This window comes from Crocodylus siamensis, chromosome 2 (genome assembly GCF_052110815.1).
Source record: "Crocodylus siamensis isolate JL-2025a chromosome 2, ASM5211081v1, whole genome shotgun sequence".
Classification (NCBI taxonomy): Eukaryota; Metazoa; Chordata; order Crocodylia; family Crocodylidae; genus Crocodylus; species Crocodylus siamensis.
The window spans coordinates 228,910,241-228,933,363 of record NC_143396.1 but is presented as its reverse complement, the minus strand read 5'-3'; the positions used below and the strand labels follow the sequence as shown (position 1 = coordinate 228,933,363).

Below are 23,123 nucleotides of genomic sequence, written 5' to 3'. Positions count from 1 at the left end.
GAATGAAAATGATAGGTCATATTGACATGTCCCTTTTAAAGTACAGAGCTCCCTCTTTTGTACGCCTATTGTCTGAAAGCCTCATCTGAGACAGCTGCTGTGCTTCTGACCCTCCAACCCCATCAGGAATTCCCTCTTTATAACCTGCCCTTTGCTAGAACATGTCAAAGTACTTGGAAAGAATGAGGAAAATGCCAGTGAAGTTAAAGAATAAATAATCTATCCAAACATATAATTGCTGCTATACAGCTCTGATTCGGTTAGGCTATAGGGTGCAAATCTACACTGCCTTCTGCCAGACGTGTAAATGGTAGAGTAAAAAGGCAACTAGAGTGCATGTTGGTATGGAATATTGTATAATTTTGAGGGTTTTTTAGTTTATACATAAACAGAAAGCAGATCAATTAAATCATTTGTATTAGATTTCCATTCCAGAGGTCTCTTGTTTCTTCTACTATGCATTGTTATGTGGTGGAACAAAAGGGAAGGTGTTTGTGTGATGTAAACAAGAAACAAGAATTTAAATTAGGGTTAACAACTCATGTGGCCCTGTGGGCCAAATGAGTAGTTTAGGGCTGTGCCATGGGTTGGACCCTCCCTTGCCCCCTAGCATGCCAGATCCACTTCACGCAGAGCCTGCTCCAACTGGTCCGAGACTCATTCTGCATGCAGTACGGGTTCTGGAGTGGCTGGGGCAGGCGCTGTGAGGTACATGGCACCTGCCCTGGCTGGACTATTTTACATGCAGCATGTATCCCAGCACAGCTTGAATGAGTTTTGCATGCGTCCCTTGCCCTGCCCATGGGGCAGGGTTGGTATATGCATGTGTGGCATCCAGGGACAGCACCAGGGGCTGGTGACGGGGCTCTACGGGCTGGATCTGGTCTGGAGGCCAGATCTTTGACAGCCCTGATCTAAATATTTTGGTTTACTTTGAAGTACAATTCAGAAAGTTAACATTTTGTCTTTGTAATATTTTTTTCAAGTAAATAGAATTCTAATTTCCCTACAGGTTTACTTTCAGTATCTGTTTTGGTAATATTAAAACATGGCCCTTAATGTGTTTGCTTCTCTGAACCTTTATCAAGGAGCAGGTTGGATTGTTATAATGATAGTCTCCTGCTCTCCTGTCTAGTTATGCAGTTAGTATGTTGTGCCTACCCCCTCTGATCTCTGGTAGTGTGTGGCTAACTTGGCTCTCTGCTATAGAACTGCTGTTTCATTCTAATTGATGCTTCAGTTTGCTGTGACGTAATTGAAAGAGAGAGATCCCTCATATCACAAAGCCTGGTGTTAAATGAGAAGAGTGGCATAATCATCTTTAAAATGTGGTTTGTTATTAGAAGCACCATGTGGTTGTTCTGATTTTTTTTTTTTTTGATTTTTTTTTTAAGTTGCTGCATCATTCGTTTTTCTCAGTAGGTGTGTAGGAGCTATACAGAGCACGGGGTAGGCAACAAAACTGGATACTTTTTGAATCTTGGTGGTGGTTGGTCCAGTTTAGTCACTGTGTTCAGTAGTTCTGCAACACTGAGCTTCCTCGCTGCCAGGTCGTCTCCTTTCCATATTGTCTGTCTTTGGTATACTGTTGTCTTCCCCTGAACATGTGTATGCTAGAAAGTTCCTTTTTTGCGTGGTATCGTTTTTTTTTATTTTTCCCTCACTGCAGCCTTTGTTCTTATGCTATACTTTTTTCTTCTGGATCATTTCACATACTTGTAGTTTTTTCTGTACTGCATAACTCCTCTTTTCCTGATGTGTAGGAGAGCTGTCCTTCCCACTTTTCGGTTCCTGGAGGTTGTTAGTGGGACGGAAGGCTGAGTGGCAAATCATCTGCAGGAATTTTGATGGTGTTAAGTGCCTGCAAGAAAACATTTCAGTGTGTGGCTTGTGGTTTTTTTGTTCTGTTTTGTGGAGATTTGAATTTTAGTGATGGAGAAACTATATCTTTAGGGCTAGGTATGTTGTATGGAGAAGCTGTGGAGCTCCCTCTACCCCTTGCTTGCCTTCATCACTTCCCCAGATTTTATCCAGGACTTTTGCAATAAACAGTGGCTTCATAAAGACAGATCTGCAGTAGGCCAAGACCTATTTTTTTGTTTGGGATGCATCCTAAATTCCCAGCATTGGAAAGCTGTTGAATTTTAGCATGTTGTAAGTTGCATCTACACTTGATATCAAAGGGAGTAAATCCATTATGGCCATTCAGCATTGGTCTGGAAGTAGCATATCTGTTGTATGCCTCTTTCCTCCTACTATTTAAGAGTGATTTAAGAATTCCACAACAAAATGGTAGCTAATTAAAATGCATGCTTTTAGTGTTTTTATAGTGTTGTTATAATGATTAGCTGTATACAGTAAAATCCCTGATATCCCGTACGAGTAGGGAAGGAGGTGGGGGTTCTAGTTACCTGAGTTGGGTCAGATGTGGAGCAGGAGTGGGAGGGGAGGGTGGTGGTGGCCAAACATGGAGCGGCGGCAGTGCAGCATGGTGGGTAGCAGTGGCAGTGGCAGGCCGGAAATTCCAGTTACTGGAGTGTGCCTGTTAGTAAAATCCCAGATAACAGGGATTTTACTGTATGTAAATGGTGGAAGTACGAGTAGATAAAGGGCACTGGTAGGGTAGCTCCAAGTTGTGTTCTTGATTCTGCCACTGACTTGCTCTGTAATCTTAAGAGGGGTTAAGTGACTGGCCTTAGTTCCTCATCTGGTAAAATGTGGGTCACAGTACTTTACCCACATAACATAAATGCTTTGGGGTAATCTAAAATGCAATTTATTGAGACTAGAGTGAAGTTGGATTTGTGACTGCACCCTCTTGGAAGGGAAATATAGTGCTTCGTACCCTGGTACATCTGATTTTGATTCCAGGAACAGGCTTTAGATTTGTTCATCAGAGACAAAGTGCTTGAGCCTCTTTAAGAGAAGAGAAGAGTAAGCTTAGTAGCTGCTAGTACAGGGTTTTAATGGGAAACCAATCTCATCACTCTAATCTGATAGCATTCCTGTAAGAGGCTGACAAATAAACTTGTGGGGAGCAAGGCAACACGGGTATCAAGCCTCCCAATGAGGCTTTTGATAAAATTATTGCTTGAAATACCTTTCTAAAATAGGGGAGTTTGGAGTCTCTGTAAAAGTGGCAAAATGGGGAGATTTGTTCTGCTGCCATTTATTGTAAGTTTCTGCACCCTTCACTTTAGTTTTGTGGAGGAGTTGGGTGGTGACTCATTACTGAAGTTTCCTCTTAAATTGTTGTATATGATCCATTTAAAAGTGATCAAAAATGCACAGAAATTAAACCTGCTTATGGTGCCAAATAGAGGTGGAGTACCAAATGAAACTGAGGAGAGTACAAAACAGCAGGAGGCTCTCGACAGATGGGCTGGAGAGTCGAGTTTAATGTTACTACAAAATGTGAGGTCATGAACTTGGCACATGAAATAGTAGAAAGATGTGTGTGCATAAGTGGAAAACAATACTTACATAAAGAGGAAAAGACAGCAGATTTCTATGTAAGACCACTTCCAAGCTGGAACCAAGATTTTAGGTATAAGGATACATTTATGTGAAAGTAAAATAACATTACTGAAATGGTAATGGGAAGACATCTTAAATTAATAATCAAGGTTAAAAATCTACTTCAGCCATGAAAGTTGTCATTCTAAACACTGAAGTCTAGAAATGTTTTGTAGTAGTTACTTTATAATTCGTTGCTTTGTCACCTTATGCTCGTCTGTTACACCCTGCTTTTGGGAGATCACAACTATCATGTGGCAAACTAATTTTTCCTTCTGAAGTAAGTTATGTATTTCATATGGCCTTAAATTCTTCCACAGCCTTTTAAGCCCATATAAAGTGCAGGGGATCTTGCACTCTTTTCAGAGGGAACGTAGGATTGAGGACCAGTTTTATTCAATGTCTTCATCAACGACCTGGAAGATGGCATAGAGTACACCATCAGCAAGTTTGCTGATAACACCAAGCTGGGGGAGTAATAGATACTCTGGAGGATAGGGCTAGGATTCAGTCACCTAGACAAATTGGAGGACTGGGCCAAAATGAATCTCATGAGGTTCAACAAGGACGAGTGCAAAGTCCTGCACTTAGGACGGAACAGTCGCATGCACCAGTACCGGCTGGGGGCTGGCTAGCTGGGCAGCAGCTCTGCAGAAAAGGACTTGGGGTTACAGTGGACAATAGCTGAATATGAACCAGGAGTGTGCTCTTGTGGCCAAGAAGTACTAACAGCATACTGGGCTACGTTGTAGGTGTGCTGCCAGTAGGTCAAGAGAAGTGATTAGTCCCCTCTATTCAGCACTGGTGAGGCCACATCTGGAATACTGTGTTCAGGTTTGGGCCCTCCACTACAGAAAGGATGTGGACAAATTGGAGAGAGTCCAGTGGAGGACAACAAAAATGGTGAGGGGCCTGAGGGAGATGACTTACGACTTATGAGGAAAGACTGAGGGAACTAGTTTTATTTAGTCTAGAGAAGAGGAGACCGAGAGGGGATTTAATAGCAGCCTTCAGCTACTTGAAGGGAGTTTCGAAAGAGGATGGAGCTAGACTGTTCTTGGTGGTGGCAGATCACAGAACAAGGAGCAATTGTCTCAAGTTGCAGCAAGGGAGGTTTAGGTTTGATTTATTTATTTATTTTTTTTAGCAAGAATTTTCTCACTTGGAGGGTAGTAAAACACTGGCACAGGTTACCCAAAGAGATGGTGGAAGCTCCATCCTTGGAGGTTTTCAAGACCTGGGTAGACAAAGCCTTAGCTGGAATGATGTACAGTAAAAGCTGTGTGAACTGGCATTCTACTATCTGGAATACTCTATTAACTGGAATTTCCAGCCAGCTGGCTGCGGGGGAGACTGGGTAGTCAGTGGGAAAGCTCGCGTGTGGAGGCTGCCGCTGCCACTGCCACTCTTCTTTTCCCTCCCCTCACTCCACTCCACGTGTAGCTGCTGCTGCCGCCACCCCTCCTGCCCTGTCCTGCTTGGCAGGGGGTTTCAAAAAGGTTGAAAACCCCTGGCTCAGATAACTGGAATTTTTAGATACCTAGCACCCCCTTACCTTACTCATGCCATTTAACACAGCTCTTATTGTATTTGGGGATAGTCCTGCTTTGAGCAGGGTGCTGGACTAGATGACCTCCTGAGGTCCCTTCTAACCCTAACTTTCCATGATTCTTTAGGATATTCTTTGGGCTTATAGATTGAGGAAGGATATGATAACATTTCCCTCTAGTAATTGGAATGTGGAATTTCTAAGCAGTGTTGAGAGGCTGAATAGGGTAGAATAAGGAGTACAGCCCATAGCGGATGAACGGATAGGAGAAGACAGCATGTAGCACTCCTGGCAAATTTGTTTTGGGCCTTTTCTACATGGAAAAAAGATACTTTTATACTAAGTTAAATGAAAAACTTCATGTAGACAAGGTTTCAGCCCTATGTTGTTTGAGGGTAGGTGGATTTTAGTGCCATGTGGTGTTTTGTATGCACTTTTAAAAAAATAAGGCTCTGAATGTTCTGTGGATAGTAACATTCGGTGATGCAGGAGCACATGTTTACTGCAGATCCCTGAGCCAGAATTCTCCCCAATGGTCCCTTCAGTGCTTTACTGTAGACTGGTCTGTGGCTGCAAGAGTATTGTGTGTCTGTAGCTTGAAATGCTTCTGTGGAGGGATCCTGTAGCAAGAAAGTCTTTCAAAATTTAAAATACTGATAAGAGTATTGTGGGAAGTAGTACAAGAGTAAGGCAGGCTGTGGAAAGGGAAGTCTTCTGAAGAAAGGTTTGAGAGGCTTTTCACTTGGAGAAGCCAGTAGTATGCAAAATGGTTAACCAGGTATGTAGTGAGAGCCATAGGTTTAAATTAACTTAAAGTCCTATCTGTCCTCCACCCATTGTAAAAACAACAATGTAAGGTGTCATACACTTGAGGTTAGACAGCATGTCTGTAAGGGAGCATGTCCTTGGGTCTGACTATGATGCAGTCTGCAGCAAGAGGCATTCTTTGCCCTTGGGCAGAGGAGCACTAAGCCTAGCAACATACTGCAGATGCCTTCTGTAAGCCATTTTACTGTGCGATTGCAGGATGACTGTTGTACTGAAATTTAACGAACTGGTAACTGACCAGGATGATGATAATATGAGGTCATTCCCAGGCCTTAGGGAGGGGGAACCTGCATAGTCATTAAGCCAGCAGAGCTGAGCAGCGCAAGTTACCAGTTGGTAGCTTCCATCAAGTGTAAGGATGCTGTAGCCTGCACATAGATCACTTCTGTTCGAACGATGAAGTATTCTTATTTTAAAGATAAAGCAACAGAAGTTTTAAAGATAAAGCACGCAGAGTTTTTGTGTGTGTGTACATGAAGAACTGATTATGCAACATGTTTAGCTTCAGAACTAAGAGGAGCATTAAATCTAGTTCCTTTTTAACTTTTCTGGAGGTCTCTTTTGTTGTATGAGATCTTACAACTTAACTGAAGTAATATCAGGTTTTAATTTTAGCAAATATTCTTTTTCCAAAATGTCTTAAGTTAAATAGACCAAGAAACTGCTTCCCTACTTAGTGGCTCGTTTTTGCAATATTTTGATTTGTGTGATGTCATAACTACACTCGTTTTTCAATTCCCAGCATTCTTGAGTAGAAAAGAAAAGTGTATAAGAGAACTCAGCAGAAAAAAAAGCCTTTAGGCCCCTCTGTACCCACCAGAAAGACTCAAGGCTCTTTTCCGTTTTGTTGGGTCCCTTTTGATCTTTTGTAACTTGCTTTCATGTTTCTGTTGCTTCTCTTCTGTAGCTAACTACATCTCCAAGCTGCATGCCGCTGCATGCCACTGCATGCACTGCAGTGAATGCCTAAGAGTCCTTATCTAATAATGGAATAAGGGATCCAAGGTCCAGGGTTGGAGAGTTACTCAACATTATATCAGTGGAGGCCTTTGAAAGCCTGAGATCCCTATTTTAAAAGGCCTTAATTCTTGGGCTTACCCTGTTGATATGCACAGACCATTTACTTTGAACACTACTTTATACAAGCCGGTTAATAGAGCATGCCAGTTAATAAAGTGCCAGATAGCACAGCTTTTACTATAGTGTAGTGAAGTCTCTTACTACTTCATTTTGGCATCAGCTGTAAATTGGAAAACTACAACTTTGTTTTGTCTGCTAGCTCTTAGACAGTCCTCCTTATTGTCTCCACCTAGGCACAGGAGATCTGAAAGAACCTATCTTAAAGTTCAGAAATGTAGATTGAAAGTTGGTCTGATGGTAATGTCTTGTTCTCTGAATTCATTCTCTTGTGTCAGGTTAGTAGAGTTAGATTCCAGTAGTCGGTACAGCAGGAATTCAAAAAGGATGAAGGAAGGAAAACTGTAATGTAATAGATTTTTCTCCCCTCCCCAACACAACTTACAGCTGCTTGGAAGGTAAAATAGTATAGCACTATTATTATCATCATTACTTCATACCTTGTGGTAAGGCTGTTAACTGCTATTTAAATTCATAGCACTGCTGTAAAAAGCAAAGGGGAAAATAATATTCATGCACAGAGACTTATTGCAGCCTAGTAACTGTGAATTGTTCCTGTTTGCAGCCAAAATTCCAGTTGAAAGCATGTCTCATTTTGTGGAGTATGGCTTTTCTCTTGTGGTGCACCCTTAAAGTAGGGTTGCATCGAGCATGCTTTGTTAGTTTGTATGCTGATAGCATTTTGAAAAGAGTTTTTTCCATGTCACGTGTCTCTCGTTACTCCTGCAGTTATTTTTGGGCTGTCCGAAGAGGACTGGAAAATGAGCTGAGAGAGTTTGTACTTTAGTGGAGGAAGGAACACCCTGGCGCTCTGATGCTAGGTGGCAGGGTTCCACTGCCTGTAGCCAGGCCGAGGGCTGGGGGAGCGAGGGAGTGGAACAGCAATACGACAGGCCGAGGAAGTGAGTCAGTCCTTGCTGAAACAGCAGGCCCGTGATTCCACTCACAGTGAATTGGCCTCAGAGGTGGAAGTTGCATAAGTTGTATGAACCTTTTGCCTCTTTCCTCCCTTCCCCCTCTAATAAAGTTTGCCCTGCAGACATGTAAAGTTTGAAGAGATTTAGGTTACAGGATTCTCATTTGGGTCTATCCCTCTGCCTAACCCCTTTTTTAAATAGAGACCATTTTTACCGCATATACTGATGGAGTCAATAATAGTAATAACAATGTCTCAATTTATTTTTGTGTGGATTTTAAAAATCGCATGAGAGTTTTCAGAAGAGAGTCCTATTGGTTTTACTTACTCCCCTAAATCATCATGAGTTTGTAACCCCGGGCCTGTGGGCCATCTCTTTTATAATGGGTATGATTTGAGTTTAGAAATGTCTGTCCTTTCATTAAACCTGTAAAGGTGTATTCTCACGTCTGATTTCTATCCATACCTCTTAGTTCCCATTACTACAGTCTGACCTCTTAGTCTGTGTCTATGCTTGCCTCTCTATTTCTACAGCCAGGTCACTTTCATTGGTGGGAGCTCTGAACTGTAGAGATACTTTTTCAAGTTATACAGATACTTGGACTGGAGTGCAGTGCTGCAATAAACAGTCATTTCCTCTGAATGATTAAAGGAAGGTTTTGGCTTACCAGATAATAGAGTGAGTTTGTGGCCCGTCATTAAGATTTTGTACAAGAAGGAAATAAATATGGTCAAGAGTGGCTGTGAATGAATGTTTTTACCTCAAGAGACTCTGCATATTGTCTTCAAGGCTGTGGGAAAAGATAAATATGAAATATGTATCAATCTCTAGCACAGGCCAGTAACAAGTGGAAGGGTGGACTTGGGTTTGTGTTTTGTGTTGTAGAGTACGCTGCTCAAGTCGTCATTTGGTCGTATGTTTGGTTTTAGAGTTTTTGTGTGATATAGGTCTGTGTAAGCGGCTTTTAATTTTTATACCATTAAACATTGCATATTCTTCCAGATGCAGGATTCTCTTGTCTCTTCCATTCCATTTCAAAAGATGGAGGAAAAAGAAAACAAACAGAAGAACTTCTTTAATTATTTTAACAAATCTTAAATTAAAAAATATTCAGCTTGAACCAGTGATAAGTTTAAGATCCAAAATCTCCATGAGAACTAGAAAGAGTTGCTGTATCTTGCTGGAAGGGGCAGCTTCCCAGCTTTTGAGGGGCTTAGTCCTGAATGATTGATTAATTTATAATCCTAAAAGCATGGTATTATTATTTCTAGAAGACTTGTTCTGGGTAATCCTAGAGATTACAAAAGTTACAATTTTCTATCATGATGAAGCCTAGAGAGTTAGGCTCGGGTTACTAGAACAGTTTGGCTTTACGAGTAGAAAAAAGGCAAATAATAGGGCTAGTGGATTTTTAAGCACTTATCTGAAATACTTCTGTAGAATGTGAGACATGATGATGTGGCATAATGTATGCTTGGGTTGCCTCATTTAGAAGCTGTTTGTTTTAATTTTACTAAGTTTTAAAATATTAAAAAGATACTTAGCCAAATCTCTAATATCAAGTGCAAATTTAAAAAAGCAGATGGCCTACAAATTTTTTGTATTAATCCCATGCTTTGGGATATCTGTTTGTTGCCTACAGGGGCCAGGAAGAAACTTTTCTCCCTCCTGGGATGTTACTTGGCTCTTTACTTCCCTTTTTTTCCTAAATGTTCTCTGCAATACTGGATAGTATCCATAGTTGGAGATGAGTGACAACATGCAGTGTGTCACTGTTATTAAATGGTACTGAAAAACCTCTTGGATGTTTGACTGGTAGGTCTTGCTTATGTGCTCAGGAGTAAGTCAAGTGCCAAATCTGCATTCCAGAAAGAATTTTCCCCTCAAAGTCAAATTGGCAAGGACTGACTTTTTCCTTCTTCCTGTGCAGCATGGGACATGGTTCACTTCCTAGGATCTTTTTAGGCAGATTTTTCTGAACTAATTTCCTGGGATTCTGAGAGCAGAAGGCATAAATTGTGCCCCATTACTCCTGCTCACTTCCTGTGGCATTTTGCAGGGTTTTTTCGTCTTGCAATATGCAGTTAGTTATGAGGCATTTTGTGATTGTAGTAGTGTATGACAGGAGCTGAATTGGTCGTCTTGTGGACCCTTCTGGACAAATGTCTGTTTGTAATTGTTTATGATGGCAGGGGGCTGGACTCAAAACATGTTAGAGGCCGATCTTCTTATTTTGGCTTTGCATCCTTTTCCTGTGTTGATTTGCTAGTATAGAATTAGCAGTGCTTGATGGTTAAAGCTGTTCCCATGCTCTTTGCAAACCACTAGTAAGTGTGAAATCCCTGAGTGGGAGTGTTTAGTTTTCAACTGCTGCAAAAAGCACGAGTACTAGAGCACATTGGGCAGGCTGTTCTGTAGTGTCGGGGCACTTGGTAAACATTCAGAGCAGGGCTGTCCAACTTCTAGCTAAGGGACCACATGAGGTGACCAGCCCTACTTCCCTCTTTCCACCCCCTCTGCAGTTATGCACACCACCCACCTATAGTGTGGGCAGCATGGCTTCCTTCTTTTTCACACATGCAGCTTAGGCACTTCAGCCCTCTCTTGGTTGGGGCACTTGAGGTGGGGGGGTGGCAGTTGGATAGGAACCCAGGTGCTGTATGCTAATTCTTCAGGGGCAATATGCAGCTTGCAGGCTACCAGTTGGACTCCCTGGTTTGGATGATTTCTTGCCTGGAAGGTCACTACACATCTCTGTCCTGGCCAGTGTTAAATGGAGCATCTTCCACATTTTGGCTGAAGCTTAGTGCTTTATCTTTTTTTAGTTTAACCTCCTAAGGAGATCTGGACCCCTGAGCCAGTTTGCAGCTCTTCGCTTCAGCAAACTTTTTTCACTGTGCTTATATTAAAAGCAAATCACCCAACCAACAATCCAGAATTATTGGCATGGTGGGGGATGATCAGGGGGCAAAAGAAGAGAAAAGTCTTCAGGACTATTTGAACAATCATTGCTAAAATCAATAAAGCTGTGTGTGCTGGCTGTTCTAGTCCTAAAATGTCTGATATGTATTTTAGACAAATCAATGCAATACTCTAGATGGTCAGGTTTCCTTTCCTCCTCCGACACACTTTTGTACACATACTTTGCTCTTCACAAGAAGAAAAATCCCCACTCAACCAGCTGTCCCTGGTCATGATTTCTTTGGGAGGATATACTTTACTATTTACTGATTCTGGGCATTGTGTTGTTCTCCATCCTGATGATGACTCACTGAAGTTTGTTTCTCTGTTTCTTTCAGGCACTGTGACTAAGTGGACTTCATTGTCATCTGAACTGGAAAGGATAGGCATAGTACAGTAAGAGGAGAGGGGAGAAGCACACAAGAAAAGCACAGGGAGAGGCACTTCCATCTGAACTTGTAATAAACTGTTACCGCTGGAACTGAGAAAGTGAGCCTTTTTGGTGCCTCCGCTGATTTGGAGATGGGTGTGCTGTAATTCTGTTTTTAAGAGGGAGAAAACTGAACCATGAATCTTCAAGCTCAACAGAAGTCTTCCAACAAGAGGGCTGGGAAACGGATTGCTTATTTTAATGAGCAGGATATAGCTGTGCCATCAAAAGAACTTCAGCACCAGCTTAAGGAAGGACAGTACTATGGACATGGAGGGAATATACCTACCTCCCAAGCTATGGAATTTACTAATGCAGGGGTATTACCTGGTGCACCCAACAATGTTGGCTTGATGAACTCGGTATATCCTCCAGATAGGGGGGAGTCGATGATGATGTCCCAGCCAGTGACTGCTGTCAAATGGCAAAACTCCTTGATTGGGAGCCGGTTGCCAGAGAGGTGTGATTCCAGTTGGCAGCCGTCACCTGCAATGTGGAACCACAACATGGCCTATGGGGGCCACCAGAAAGGCACCCACCCCAGCACTGGTGCCCCAGGGTTCTATGGCCATCCTGGCTCCATGAAAAGAAGCCAGGAAAAGGGGGTGGTGGTTTCGCAGCTCGAACTTTATGAGGATGCTGTCCAGCAGATGATGTCCCAGAAAATTCAGTTAGAACAGCAAGCATTGGTCAGGCAGCAAGCACAAATGAATTCGTTCCATCAGATGCAGAAGCAGCAGCAGCAGAGTCAGAGTCTACCTTTACAGCCTTTTCAGCTTGCATTTGGTCACCAAGGCCAGAAGCAAGGTCTTCCTGAGTTGTTGCATGTCTTTCAAGAAGCCCCAACTTGTGGCCCAACCTTTACCACCCAGCAGAAACAGCTTCCTCAGTTGCAGTTGTTTGAAAACTTCTATCCACAACAGCAGCAACAACAGGCTGCCACACAAGCCTTCAGCCTCCAACAAGCTACTTCCATAGCACAGCCTCACGTGGCAGCAGCGGCACCCCAGCATCATATGATGGCCCACCAGTTCCAGCAGACTGAGAGAAACCAGGAGCTATTCAAGGCTCTAACAGAGCAGAACCAACAGAGTGTGCTACCTCAGACCCAGTTGTCCTTTCCAAGGAGGTCACGGAGACTCTCCAAAGAAGGGATTTTGCCAACATCCTCTGCAGGAGAAGTATTGGCTTCTAAGCCAGTGGCAGAAGAATCTAGCAATCTGTTCCTACACCACTGGCAATCCCAGCAACAGCAGCAAGAGATCCAGCTGCAGCATCACCATGAAATACTGGGCCACAACAAGGGGAGCTATCCGCAGCCCACAAGAATGGATCTTGGACAGAAGGAGACCCTGCTTAACAGTGAGATGACCCAGCCTGAAACAGAGAGACCAGCTGCATCACAGAATGGCAAGGATGAGGAGAAGCAGGTGGCAACAGGTGAAGAAAGCACACAGAGAGTGAGTGACTTTCCAGGTGTGAGAGGTGGTGTCATTCAGAGCACTCGGAGAAGACGGCGTGTCTCTCAAGAGGCCAACTTGCTAACCTTGGCTCAAAAGGCTGTTGAGCTGGCTTCTCTCCAGGATGTCAAGGTAAGAGGTATATTTCGACTTATATAACACTTCTAAGATGGCATCCTCAAAGCAGAACTAGAAAATAAATATGTCTCTTGTGTGGAGCAAGAGATCAGCCTGATGTAAGAGAGGCACTGTATGTTCTTGACCCTGGAATGGTTACATAAACTTCATTACCAAATCTCTTTGTACATATGACAACCCGAGTAGTGTTTTTCACTTCACAGGTATAGACTGGGGTGACCAAGATGCAGGCTGGATTTGGCCCATGGAGCCATGTGATCCAGCCCACATGATTTCCTTGCCCCTCTAAACTCCTCTCCTCCCCCTGGGTCCAGTAATTTGCCAGTGGGGGAGAGGTGGGAGCACTAATTGCCATGGTTTCTGGAGCCACAGTAATTAACACTGCAGCCATTTGTCTTGCTGCTACTTGTCCTGCTGTCAAGTTTCTGAACCCATAGGGAGCCTTGTTGGGCAAATGACATGACCCCACCTGCTAGATCGAGCCTGCAGACTGATCCCATGTGTCAGATCAGGCCCACAGGGCCAAATGAACTGAACATTACTGGTAGATTTATGTGCCTAACTTGGAATCTCAAGCTGATCAAAAATGTAGTAACAGAGTAAGAATCTACTCAGTTTGATTTATTTTGGGATATGTCACTTGTCCTGCCTTGTTTGTTTAAGGTTGCTCATCTGCATCTCTTCTGACTCCCTCATTCAAAGCACAGAGGATGAAATCTTTAACAAATTGCTATTTCAATGTTGAAATAAAAAAATTCCAATTTACCATAACTGTCAAACCCCTAAACAAACTGGGCTACCCCATGGGCAGCAGCGTAGTTGTCTACGAACTCCTTGTAGCTCCTGCTGTGGGAATATGATCTCATTGGGATAGATGCTGTGTACCTTGCTGAGGATGAGGTATGCTGTTCCTCATGTCATTCTTCTTGGCAACCTGTACCTGTAGGCTGAGTGGCAGACACTTCATAGAGCAGGTGACTCCTCCCTCCTCCCCAGTCATGGTATAAATGAATCGTGTTCTTTTATAATTTAGCTTTGACTGGCCCTGCTGTGGGCCACTCTTCAAGAAGATGAAATCCTATGTTTTTTGGAGGCGTCATTGCTAGTTGGGAGGAAAAAAACAAACTAGGTGTCGCAATACAAGCTTCTTTGACTTAAATTTTTTTTTTATAACCTCCTCATGATTCTGCATGTTATGTGAGATTTTTTTCTAATCTCCAACTTCCTCAGTGGTTGCTCTTCCCATTTCCTCTGAGGCATGTGCAGTTGATTCCGTTTTTCTGATCAGTGCTTACTTAAATGGTTATGTCCAGCTACCGAGGTTGCTTTCTCTGTTCCAACCTTTACTGGTTAGTGAAGTTATAATAGTGCCATAATTACTTCTCCCTTGTTGTTTAACTTTTTATTAAGCAAGTTACCTACTAGTAACTCGGTGGAATAGTAGGGAGAAGCTAATTCCATGGAGGCCTGCCTTGCATACAATTAGCTACACCCACTGTGTTAGTAATCATGAGAGAGGCAGCTGTGTGCAAGCTTGTGCAAGCTTATATGCATCTTGGATTCATTTAATCAACAGCAGTTCTTCTCAACCTTTTTAGATTTAAGGCAGCCCTGGGAAAATGCCAGCTCTTATTCTTTTTATTTTAGTCAAAAAATGAGTGAAAACTAATAGAGCAGCTGCATGCTTAAGTAAAGGTTTGAGGAGGATCAAATTGAACTTAGTCTGAAGTCAGGCAGAAAGCAGGGTAGAGGTGTGTCTTGCAGACTAACTGAATTGGGAATTCATAGGCTAGTGTGAGCAAGAACTTCAATCATATGCGATGCTGTAATGTCTGATGGAATGAGCTCTTGCTCATGCTAGTTTGTGCATCTCTGATTCATTTAATCAATAGCAGTTGTTCTCAACCGTTTTAGATTCAAGGTACCCCTCACAAAATGCTAGCTCTTATTTTTTTCTGTGATCAAAAAATGAGTGAAAAGAAATAGTACAATTCTTCCGTTGCAAAGAACTCAGACCACAACAGGTCAGAATATTTGTTTTCTAGCACCATGGTTCCTATGTGAAATTTCTGGGTTTATTTTTGAATCATGATTGCAAACTTAACAGTGCTAACATTGTGTGACAGGCCACGGCACCCTTGACAAGGTTCTCAGGGCACCCCAGGGTACCACGGCACTCTGGCTGAGAATCACTGGTCTGCAAAAGGTACATCTCTACTCTACCTTCAAATAGAATTTGAGACTTGAATCAAGAATCTCTTGTACTTAGGCATGTCTGTCTGCAGCCACTTGTGACATTGCTTATTGGAAAGAAAAGACCATTCAGAGAGTTTGATATATATTTTTTTTTTATTTCCCTAATGAAAAGATTCTACACACCCAAATCTCTGACAGCTGTGGAAAAAATCTCAGCCTGAATAATTAAAGTTTTCACCCAGGTCCTTTGTTTCTGAGAGAATTAAAAAAAGATGTGTAGATAATATACATGTGAGAGGGAAGGTGTGTGTGGGAGGAGAATTGTTCTCACTCCCTTTTCTTCCTGTGCCTTTTCATCCTACACTACAAGCTGCTGGTGCCCATGTTTTTGCCTTTCCATTGATTAGAATTGTGCAGAAATAATAACTTACTGAATACAGATCACTTAAAGGACACTCTCTAGCTTGTGTAAGAAGAGTTGCGTTAAACCATTTAAATAAGATATATTCTTCAGATATTTGTACCCAAACTCAGATAACTTTGACCAAAAGCACCCATCTTACCTATGTACCTTACCTCATCTCATGCTTCACATCAGGGGCATAATAGGTAGAATGTGCCTCCTTCATTTCAGTTCTGATCAGCCGTCTCAGTTCAGGGCAGAGCTGTTTTCCATCACCTTACAGACACCCAGGAAGCAAACTCTTTTAACCTTAGTTTAACCCCTTAGGTCAGTAGAACTTGTTTTTCTAGTCACTTACTGGCAACTTGTGAATTTCTTTAAAGAAGAATTGAATAGTAGTACTTGAACCCAGAATGTTGGTCTTGAGGCTTCTTTCATTTAACTTTTACTCCTTATGTATTGAGGCTGTCTCAAGGAATATGAACCCTAAGTGCCTCTGCTGCTTAGGAGAATCCTGCATCCCAGATAAAAGATTTATGGATGAAGCATTTATTTCCCCCAAATCCTCATGAACAATGGGACGAAGACTCTTAAGCCAGTTGGTGGACCAGCCTTTGGATTGAGGAGAACCTGCTCTCTGGTGCAGACTCCCTGTCTTAGATCTTCAGTATTAAAGATGGGCAAGAAAATCCCATCTGAGGTAAAGGGTAGGGAAGACTTGAGGGATTCATTTTTCATAAAAAGCTTCCATGGAAGGAGATATCCACCCCTGCCCCACCAGGATTTTTTTTCTATCCACGAGTGCTTCCCAGTCTACCTCACGTGCATCGTGGAGCCAACAAACTGCCACCAAAGTGTCAAGCTAAGGAACTGGTGCTACAGTGATGCAGAAGACTTTTACTTTTTCTTCCAGAGCCTAGCTTCATCAGTAGTTGTCTTGACTGCATTGGTAATGAAAGAGAAGCTCATGACACCAATCCCCACTGGGGTATTGATGCCAGCCACATCCCCTTCCAGAGGGATACCTAGGGGAAGACAACTCTGACACATGATCAGAAATCAGGACTTTAAAAGTTCACTCCTCTTACTATTAGAAAGTTCCTTCTAATTCCCAGCCTAAATTTGTAATGGATACTGAATTTATTATACTGTAAGGCATACTTTGTGAATTTGCAATTCAGGGTCACTAATATCAAGCCCTGCTCTGAGATTGTTTCATGGACAAGCTGCCATCTGACTCCAGGTCAGATGATGGCCCGGACCAGTTTTCATGTGGTTCTAGAAATGGCCAGCATGGTTTCGTTTTTGACTGCAACAGTGGTTATGATGCAGTCATCCTGGCTGCAAGGATCAGACATCCTTGGGGAAACACCAAGGAAGAAGGTCCTTGTGAAAGACCTGCCATTTGAGGAAATGGAGCTGTTCACCACTGAAAAGGGCCTAGGATAACATTCCCTAAGTCTGTGGTTCTCAACCAAGGATTGCCAGATCCTTTTAAGGGTGTCACAAAGTGTAAGGAGAAACCAGACTCATGCTTTTCCCTACCTTGATGATTCCCCCTTCCTCCCCATCCCTACTGCCCAGCCCTTGTGTAAGGGGATGAGCACTGTAATATATAAATTAGTTTTTGAAATTGGGTGCCACTTGATTTCCAAAAATTGTGAAGGGGTGCCTCAAGTCCAAAAAGGTTGAGAATCACTGCCCTAAGTGTTCATATCCTAGTGCTTCAAAGGAAGCATGGCACGCAATGGTTTTTTTTTTTCCCCCTCAGGGGCTAACCCAGCAGTTTCCCCTTCTACCTCACATCTTCTGAGACACCTTGGAAAAACAACAACAAAAGGGCTACCACAGATGAATGCAATATGCAAACCAACGTGTGATTCCAGAATTGATTACCGTGTGCCCCCATCCTCCTTCTCCCTTTGGGAACTTCTTGATCCACTTTAGGCATGTATGGACCTGTGTCACTATTGACCTGGTGGGTCTTGGACAGTCTGGTTCTTGGTGCCTGCTCCCAATCTTTTTTTCTGTCTCTTCAGGGCCTTTTGTCATGAAGTCCTGTTAAAACAAGGATCTCTTGTGTTTGATTTCTCAGTCATCATCATTGAGGAAAGTAGAAAACACCTTTTTAATCTTGATTCCTCAAAGGAAGGGTTGCTGTTACCTCTTGTTCTGATCTACAAGCTGAAGTGAAAGGTGGCATTGCCAGCCATTATACCACCTCTTCCAGAATTGTGGGAATTGATTCTCACCTCTTCATCTCAGGTTATCTGCTTCCCCATTTCCATCATGCCCCCACTCATGACGTAACTGAGGTTTATGCTAAGATCATTAATAGTTACAAGATTTTTTGTGTGTGTGTGTGTGTCTTGTCATTAACCCCTGGGTATATTTGAGTGCATGTAGTAGTGGCAGTATACTTCAGGAGTATAAAAGGTAAACTGTGTTCCCTTACAAGCCCTGAGTAAGACCGAGACTGTCAATTTTGGGTACCTGGAGAAATGATCACCTTTTTTCTAGCCATATGTGCAAGTAAGGGCAATCTTCAGTGACTTTTGAATCCTTCCTAGAGCACACATTGATAAAGACTGACAGATAATGCCATGACTTAGGCAGGACTGTCCAACTGGCTGCCTGTGAGGAGTTTGTACCTGGCCTGCAGATTCCTGCCTGGGCCACTGCTGCTACCAGGTTCCCTGGGTTCTGCTTCCTGAGTCGATGACCTCCTGTTCTCTGATGCGTTTCCCTGATGCCTTCTTGACTGCTATCACTTCAGTGGAGGAGATCCAAGCCCAGGGCCTAGAATTTCTCTAGTTTTTCCCCACTTGGTGAGGTGTCCTTGAGGACAAACTTTAAATTTTTACCAAACATGTTTGCAACAAATATGCTTTTGTAAAATGTCCTTGTTCCAATCTCTGCATGTAAAATGTGTCCTGGCCTTCTCTTTACAAAGGCCAAAACTGTTCAAATCATCTCCTCAGCTCTTTGTTGCCATAGCAGACAGAATGAAAGGTACAGCAATCTCTTTAAAACTACCAGTGCATACTTCATCAGAATTCAAGCAACATCCACAGCATTGCTAAAAAAAAAAAATATATATATATCCACCCTGCACATCTATAAAGCGGCCATCTGGAGCTCTGTTCATACATTCATGACACGTTATATGAACTCTGAAACCTGCAGATTGCATGCTGTATTTAGTAAAGAGGTGCTTCATATGCTGTTCTCGTAAAACTCAGTAATCACACCTCCAAAAAGTTTGGACAGTACTTTTGGAGTTGCACAGAGTGGAACAGGTGTATGTATATGTATATAATATATATCTGTGTGTGTGTGTGTGTGTGTATATATATATGTGTGTGTGTGATATATATGGACAGTCACTTGAGGGAGGAGTTATGTACCTTCTAGCAACTGGGGTTTCTTCTGAGTTGTGTTCTTATGCATATTGTACAATCCACTATCTGTCTGAGATGTTCTTGGGAATCCAGCGTTTTGGAGAGTCCATGGTTGAAAGAGAACTGAAATTTAGTAGTCCTTGGTGTGAAGCATGAAGAATGCACTATGTGATTACTGCTAACCAAAAGGTCTTCAAGCTTGAGCGCAGTGGAAGGTACATATGTTATTGTAAGAAGAGTAAACTCTCTTTCTGATGGATAAAGCGCAGGACAAAAGCCTGTTTAGTGCTCTGGAAGATGAAACAGAGACACAAAGAAAGCTAAGGGAAATAGGCAAATTGCAATTTGGTGATTGAGACCAAAAATCAAGCCACTTGAAACGAATGATATGCAATAAGCAGATATTTATTATCTAAGTAATTAAGGATAATTCTTTGTGTAGAATTTCTATAAAAGGCAGAGTTTGGTCCAGAAACAAAATGTAAAACTATGGATGAAAGAATGAAACTCAAAGTAAGTAGTTTAATGTACCGTTCCTAACATGAGGTGAAATACAGTGATAACTTTTCTGCCAAATCAAGTATCCTTTTTCCCCAAGTACTTAGAACTACAGTGACTTCCAGTTCCAAAGTTAGGTTGAGAACATTTTAGAAACTTCAGGTGTGTACTCAAGTGAGCGATGGTTTGATTTGAAAGTCTTGGATCATTTAAGGTACACGTGGATTTTTTTTTCCCCTTCAGGAGTCGGATACGTCAGAAGAGGAAAAAAGCGCTGCTGCTGCAGGAGCAGCAGCAGAACCACCAGCAGCAAAAAGCGTTGTGGAATTTGCCAGCTCTTTACCAGCCTCCAAAAGAGCACGGGAAGATAGCAACCTTGTGCCTCTTATCATTCCTGTGTCTGTGCCAGTGAGGAAAGTTGATTTGCAGGACTTTGGGAGGGAAAAGGGTGAAGAAGGGAAACTCCAGAGGGTCCAGGCAAATGATCGAGGTCCTTTTGAACGCAAGCCTTCTGTGATTGTCACCCGAAGAAGGTCCAATCGCAGTACCAACATGGAAAACTCGCTCCAGGTATGGGCACACTAGAAAGACCAAAGGAGATTCTGATCTGCTACATTCCTGATTTTTTATTTATTTATTTTTTGTCTTCATCCCTTTCTGCTGAAACAGTTTGAACTGTGCCAAGGTAGTGCAAGTCCCTTTGGCCTGAAAGGGTCACTTGGTTTTGAGCTGAAAGTAACCCAGAGAAAACTATCCTGTACATAAGGCACGTTTTTACATCATTGTTGCTCTCTGATGGCTTACTTTTGGATAATTATTGTCTTTTTTGGACGTACAGTTATACTAAAACAGCCAAATAATGCCCCAAAAAATAGTTGGTAAAGCTCAATAGAATTTAATTCCTAGGTATTTGGTTGTAACGTTCAAGTGAAGGAGTTTGATGTGTTGAACCGAGGAGCATATTTAGTATGCATATACAGATAACCTCGAGTTTTAAGGCTATGTGCCCATGTCTGTTCTGAGTAAGTCCAAGACAAAAGCCTACACTCTCTGTCTCTCTGTCCTCACTGAGATTCTCTGGATACTTTTTCTCCCCTCCAGGCCTACCCCTTTTATAACTCTTTCATCTAGCTGGGTGAGATGGAGGACTATTTGTGGAACATTTTGGTGGTCTGTTAAAGTGGAATATAATTCATAAACTTCTGGGAAGACTCTCTCAATTAGATATTTGATAGCCTGAGACAGGTTTCTTGGACTTTTCTTCTGTTCCACTATCCAGTGCGACTGATTTCTTCCTCCACGGTCTCAGCCAGCTCCTGTCCTGCAGCATAGTTGCTATGTCAGCATGTTGTCATTACACTGAAATATTTTAAAATATGTAAAACTAAATGCATCCTGGCTGATTTTTGTATTGTAAAAAAAGTTGTTTCCTTTTTGTAGCCTGAAGATGCTGTTCCAAAGGATGAAGCGGAGAACTTTGCCCGGAAGCCAAAGCAGCGCCCAAGACCTGAGCCACTCTTCATACCGCCAAAAGCTGGCACCTTCATTGCCCCTCCAGTCTATTCCAACATCACTCCATATCAGAGTCACTTACGCTCACCTGTCCGCCTAGCAGATCATCCTTCAGATAGGAACTTTGAGCTACCTCCTTACACTCCACCACCAATACTTAGCCCAGTGAGAGAAGGGTCTGGGCTCTATTTTAATGCCATCCTCTCATCTAGTGGCCACACAGTTCCACCTCCAGCAACTCCAAAAAGTGCTCACAGAACTCTACTCAGATCTAGTAAGTTCTAACAGGAGAAAGGATGGATAATTGGGGGTAGGAGGTTAGGGGGTGACAAAAAGAAAGTCATAACTTAATTATAGATATTGTAACCTTAAGCTTCTTGCTGGCATAATTCTGGGGAGCTGGGATACAGTGGAAATCAAGCTGCAGCTTCCTAGAGACACCAGTTGAGGTGCACCTACTATTGAGCTCCAGAGCCTCCCAAGGGCTTTTGAAAGGTAGATTTGGTTTTGGAAAAATTATTCCTGCCCATCATAAGATTTGACCATTTGGTGAATGGGAAGGACTTTTTATTGGAAGAGAGAATTTCTTCATGAAAGTTTGCCCTTTTCCTTTCTCCCTGCTAGCCAGCCTAATCCTCTAAGGGAGATGAGTACCTGCATTGTTTGATGGATAGTCTGTGCTCTTATGTTCTTTTCATATGCTCATGAATCTGCAGGCGTGTAAAATTGATAAGCTCTAAGCAATTCTGTTTGCCTTGCAGATAGTTCAGAAGTCACTCCTCCTGTCCTTTCAGTAATGGGGGAAGCTACACCAGTCAGCATTGAACCGTAAGTGTCCAATATAGTTGTACAAAGTCCACCTACTAGGCTTGTGCCAGACGTTTCTTTCTGTCTACCTAAAATGTCTACTTTCTTGTTGGTTTATCTTTGAAAAGAATTCAAGTGTGGTGATGCCTCAGCAGCCACACACTGCCATGTACCATAAGGACATAATCTTTCCCCAAACCTTTTGTCAGCGCTGTGGCAGTTGCTTCCAGCTGAGATTTGGAGTAGGAAATATTAACCTAATATCCTGCTCCTGTGTGCAAGAGTGCATTAAGCAGCTGTGCTTAGACTGTTTGGAAGTTTTCATCCTTTTTTTTTTTTTTTTTTTTTTTTTTTTTTTTAGCAGCATCTTCCATTTCTCCTATCATCTAATCTCTCTATCTCTTTTCAGTCAGTAGCACTGCTTCTGTCTCACAAGCTGGTTACTTAGGAGAGGCAAGGGAAAAGTACTAGAAACTCTGTGATTGAATGCTCTTGATTTCTATCAGAGCCTGATTCTGTTAAAAGTAGCTTAAGCCTCAAAGTTAGATTAAGTTGCAATCTTTTTTAAAGATAAGTTGTCCATGTAGGTTTTTCTCTCAAGGAAAATATGACCCATGTGTTTGAGGTTGAATTCTTTTTAAGTGGTAATGGCCACTGGGGGCCAGCTGTATCCTGAAAAGCCCTTGTAACTGCCAGAACACAAGGCATTAGTTGTGGGACAGTCTTAACCTCCTTTTGTTTCCATCTTACTGTCTGCAAGATGGAACCTGTGGTTTCTGTATTTCACTTGCAAAGATTGTTTTATAGAGTTGTTGTTTAGGTAGGTAGCTTGTTAGCCAGTGATTATATAAAGGCTGTTAATTAACCCTATTAGTGCTAAAGAAAAACAAGTTTCTGGTTTATGTCTCTAATAGGATTGCTTCCCCCCGCCCCCCGTATTCTTCCCTGTACAAGTTCTAGATCCCCTTGGTTTGTGCATTTTAGGCCCATACATGAATCTCCAGCACTAACAATTTGCCTGCAATAAAAATGAAGCATTGCCTATCAGTAATAAAGATCTGAGATGCTCAAGTATGTGTTCTTCTCCTAGACATGAGGCATCTCCTTGAGGTGCAGCTATATCCTGAACCACGCTTTAAAAACTAGAGAATTAAATTAGTTGATGCAGCTTATGAGACCACTGTGCAGGTATCGGTAGGCCCTGGCAAGCAGTCGCCATCCTCCAGGTGAGCTGAGATGTTGCCCTGTGCTCATAGGACACTTGGAAACTTAAGTCCTGCTACTTTTGGTCTCAGCCCAGGAAAGGGGACTGTAAGTGCTGCTCCAGAGATCAGAGGAGTCACAGTTCTCCCTTCCCAGTCAGAAGACAT

At 42.4% G+C, this 23,123-nt stretch overlaps 1 protein-coding gene across 5 annotated transcripts in view; it reads left to right on the top strand.

The window, feature by feature from the left end:
* MIDEAS (mitotic deacetylase associated SANT domain protein) overlaps window positions 1-23,123 on the top strand; it is a 155,727-nt gene that overhangs the window by 114,442 nt on the left and 18,162 nt on the right. For all 5 annotated transcript variants that reach the window (XM_090033309.1, XM_090033313.1, XM_090033308.1 and 2 more), the window contains 4 exons: window positions 11,247-12,930; window positions 19,678-20,004; window positions 20,875-21,220; window positions 21,708-21,774. In XM_090033309.1, coding sequence (XP_089889435.1) covers window positions 11,476-12,930; window positions 19,678-20,004; window positions 20,875-21,220; window positions 21,708-21,774 — 2,195 coding nt within the window. In that variant the 5' untranslated portion in view covers window positions 11,247-11,475. The remainder of the gene's footprint in view (window positions 1-11,246; window positions 12,931-19,677; window positions 20,005-20,874; window positions 21,221-21,707; window positions 21,775-23,123) is intronic.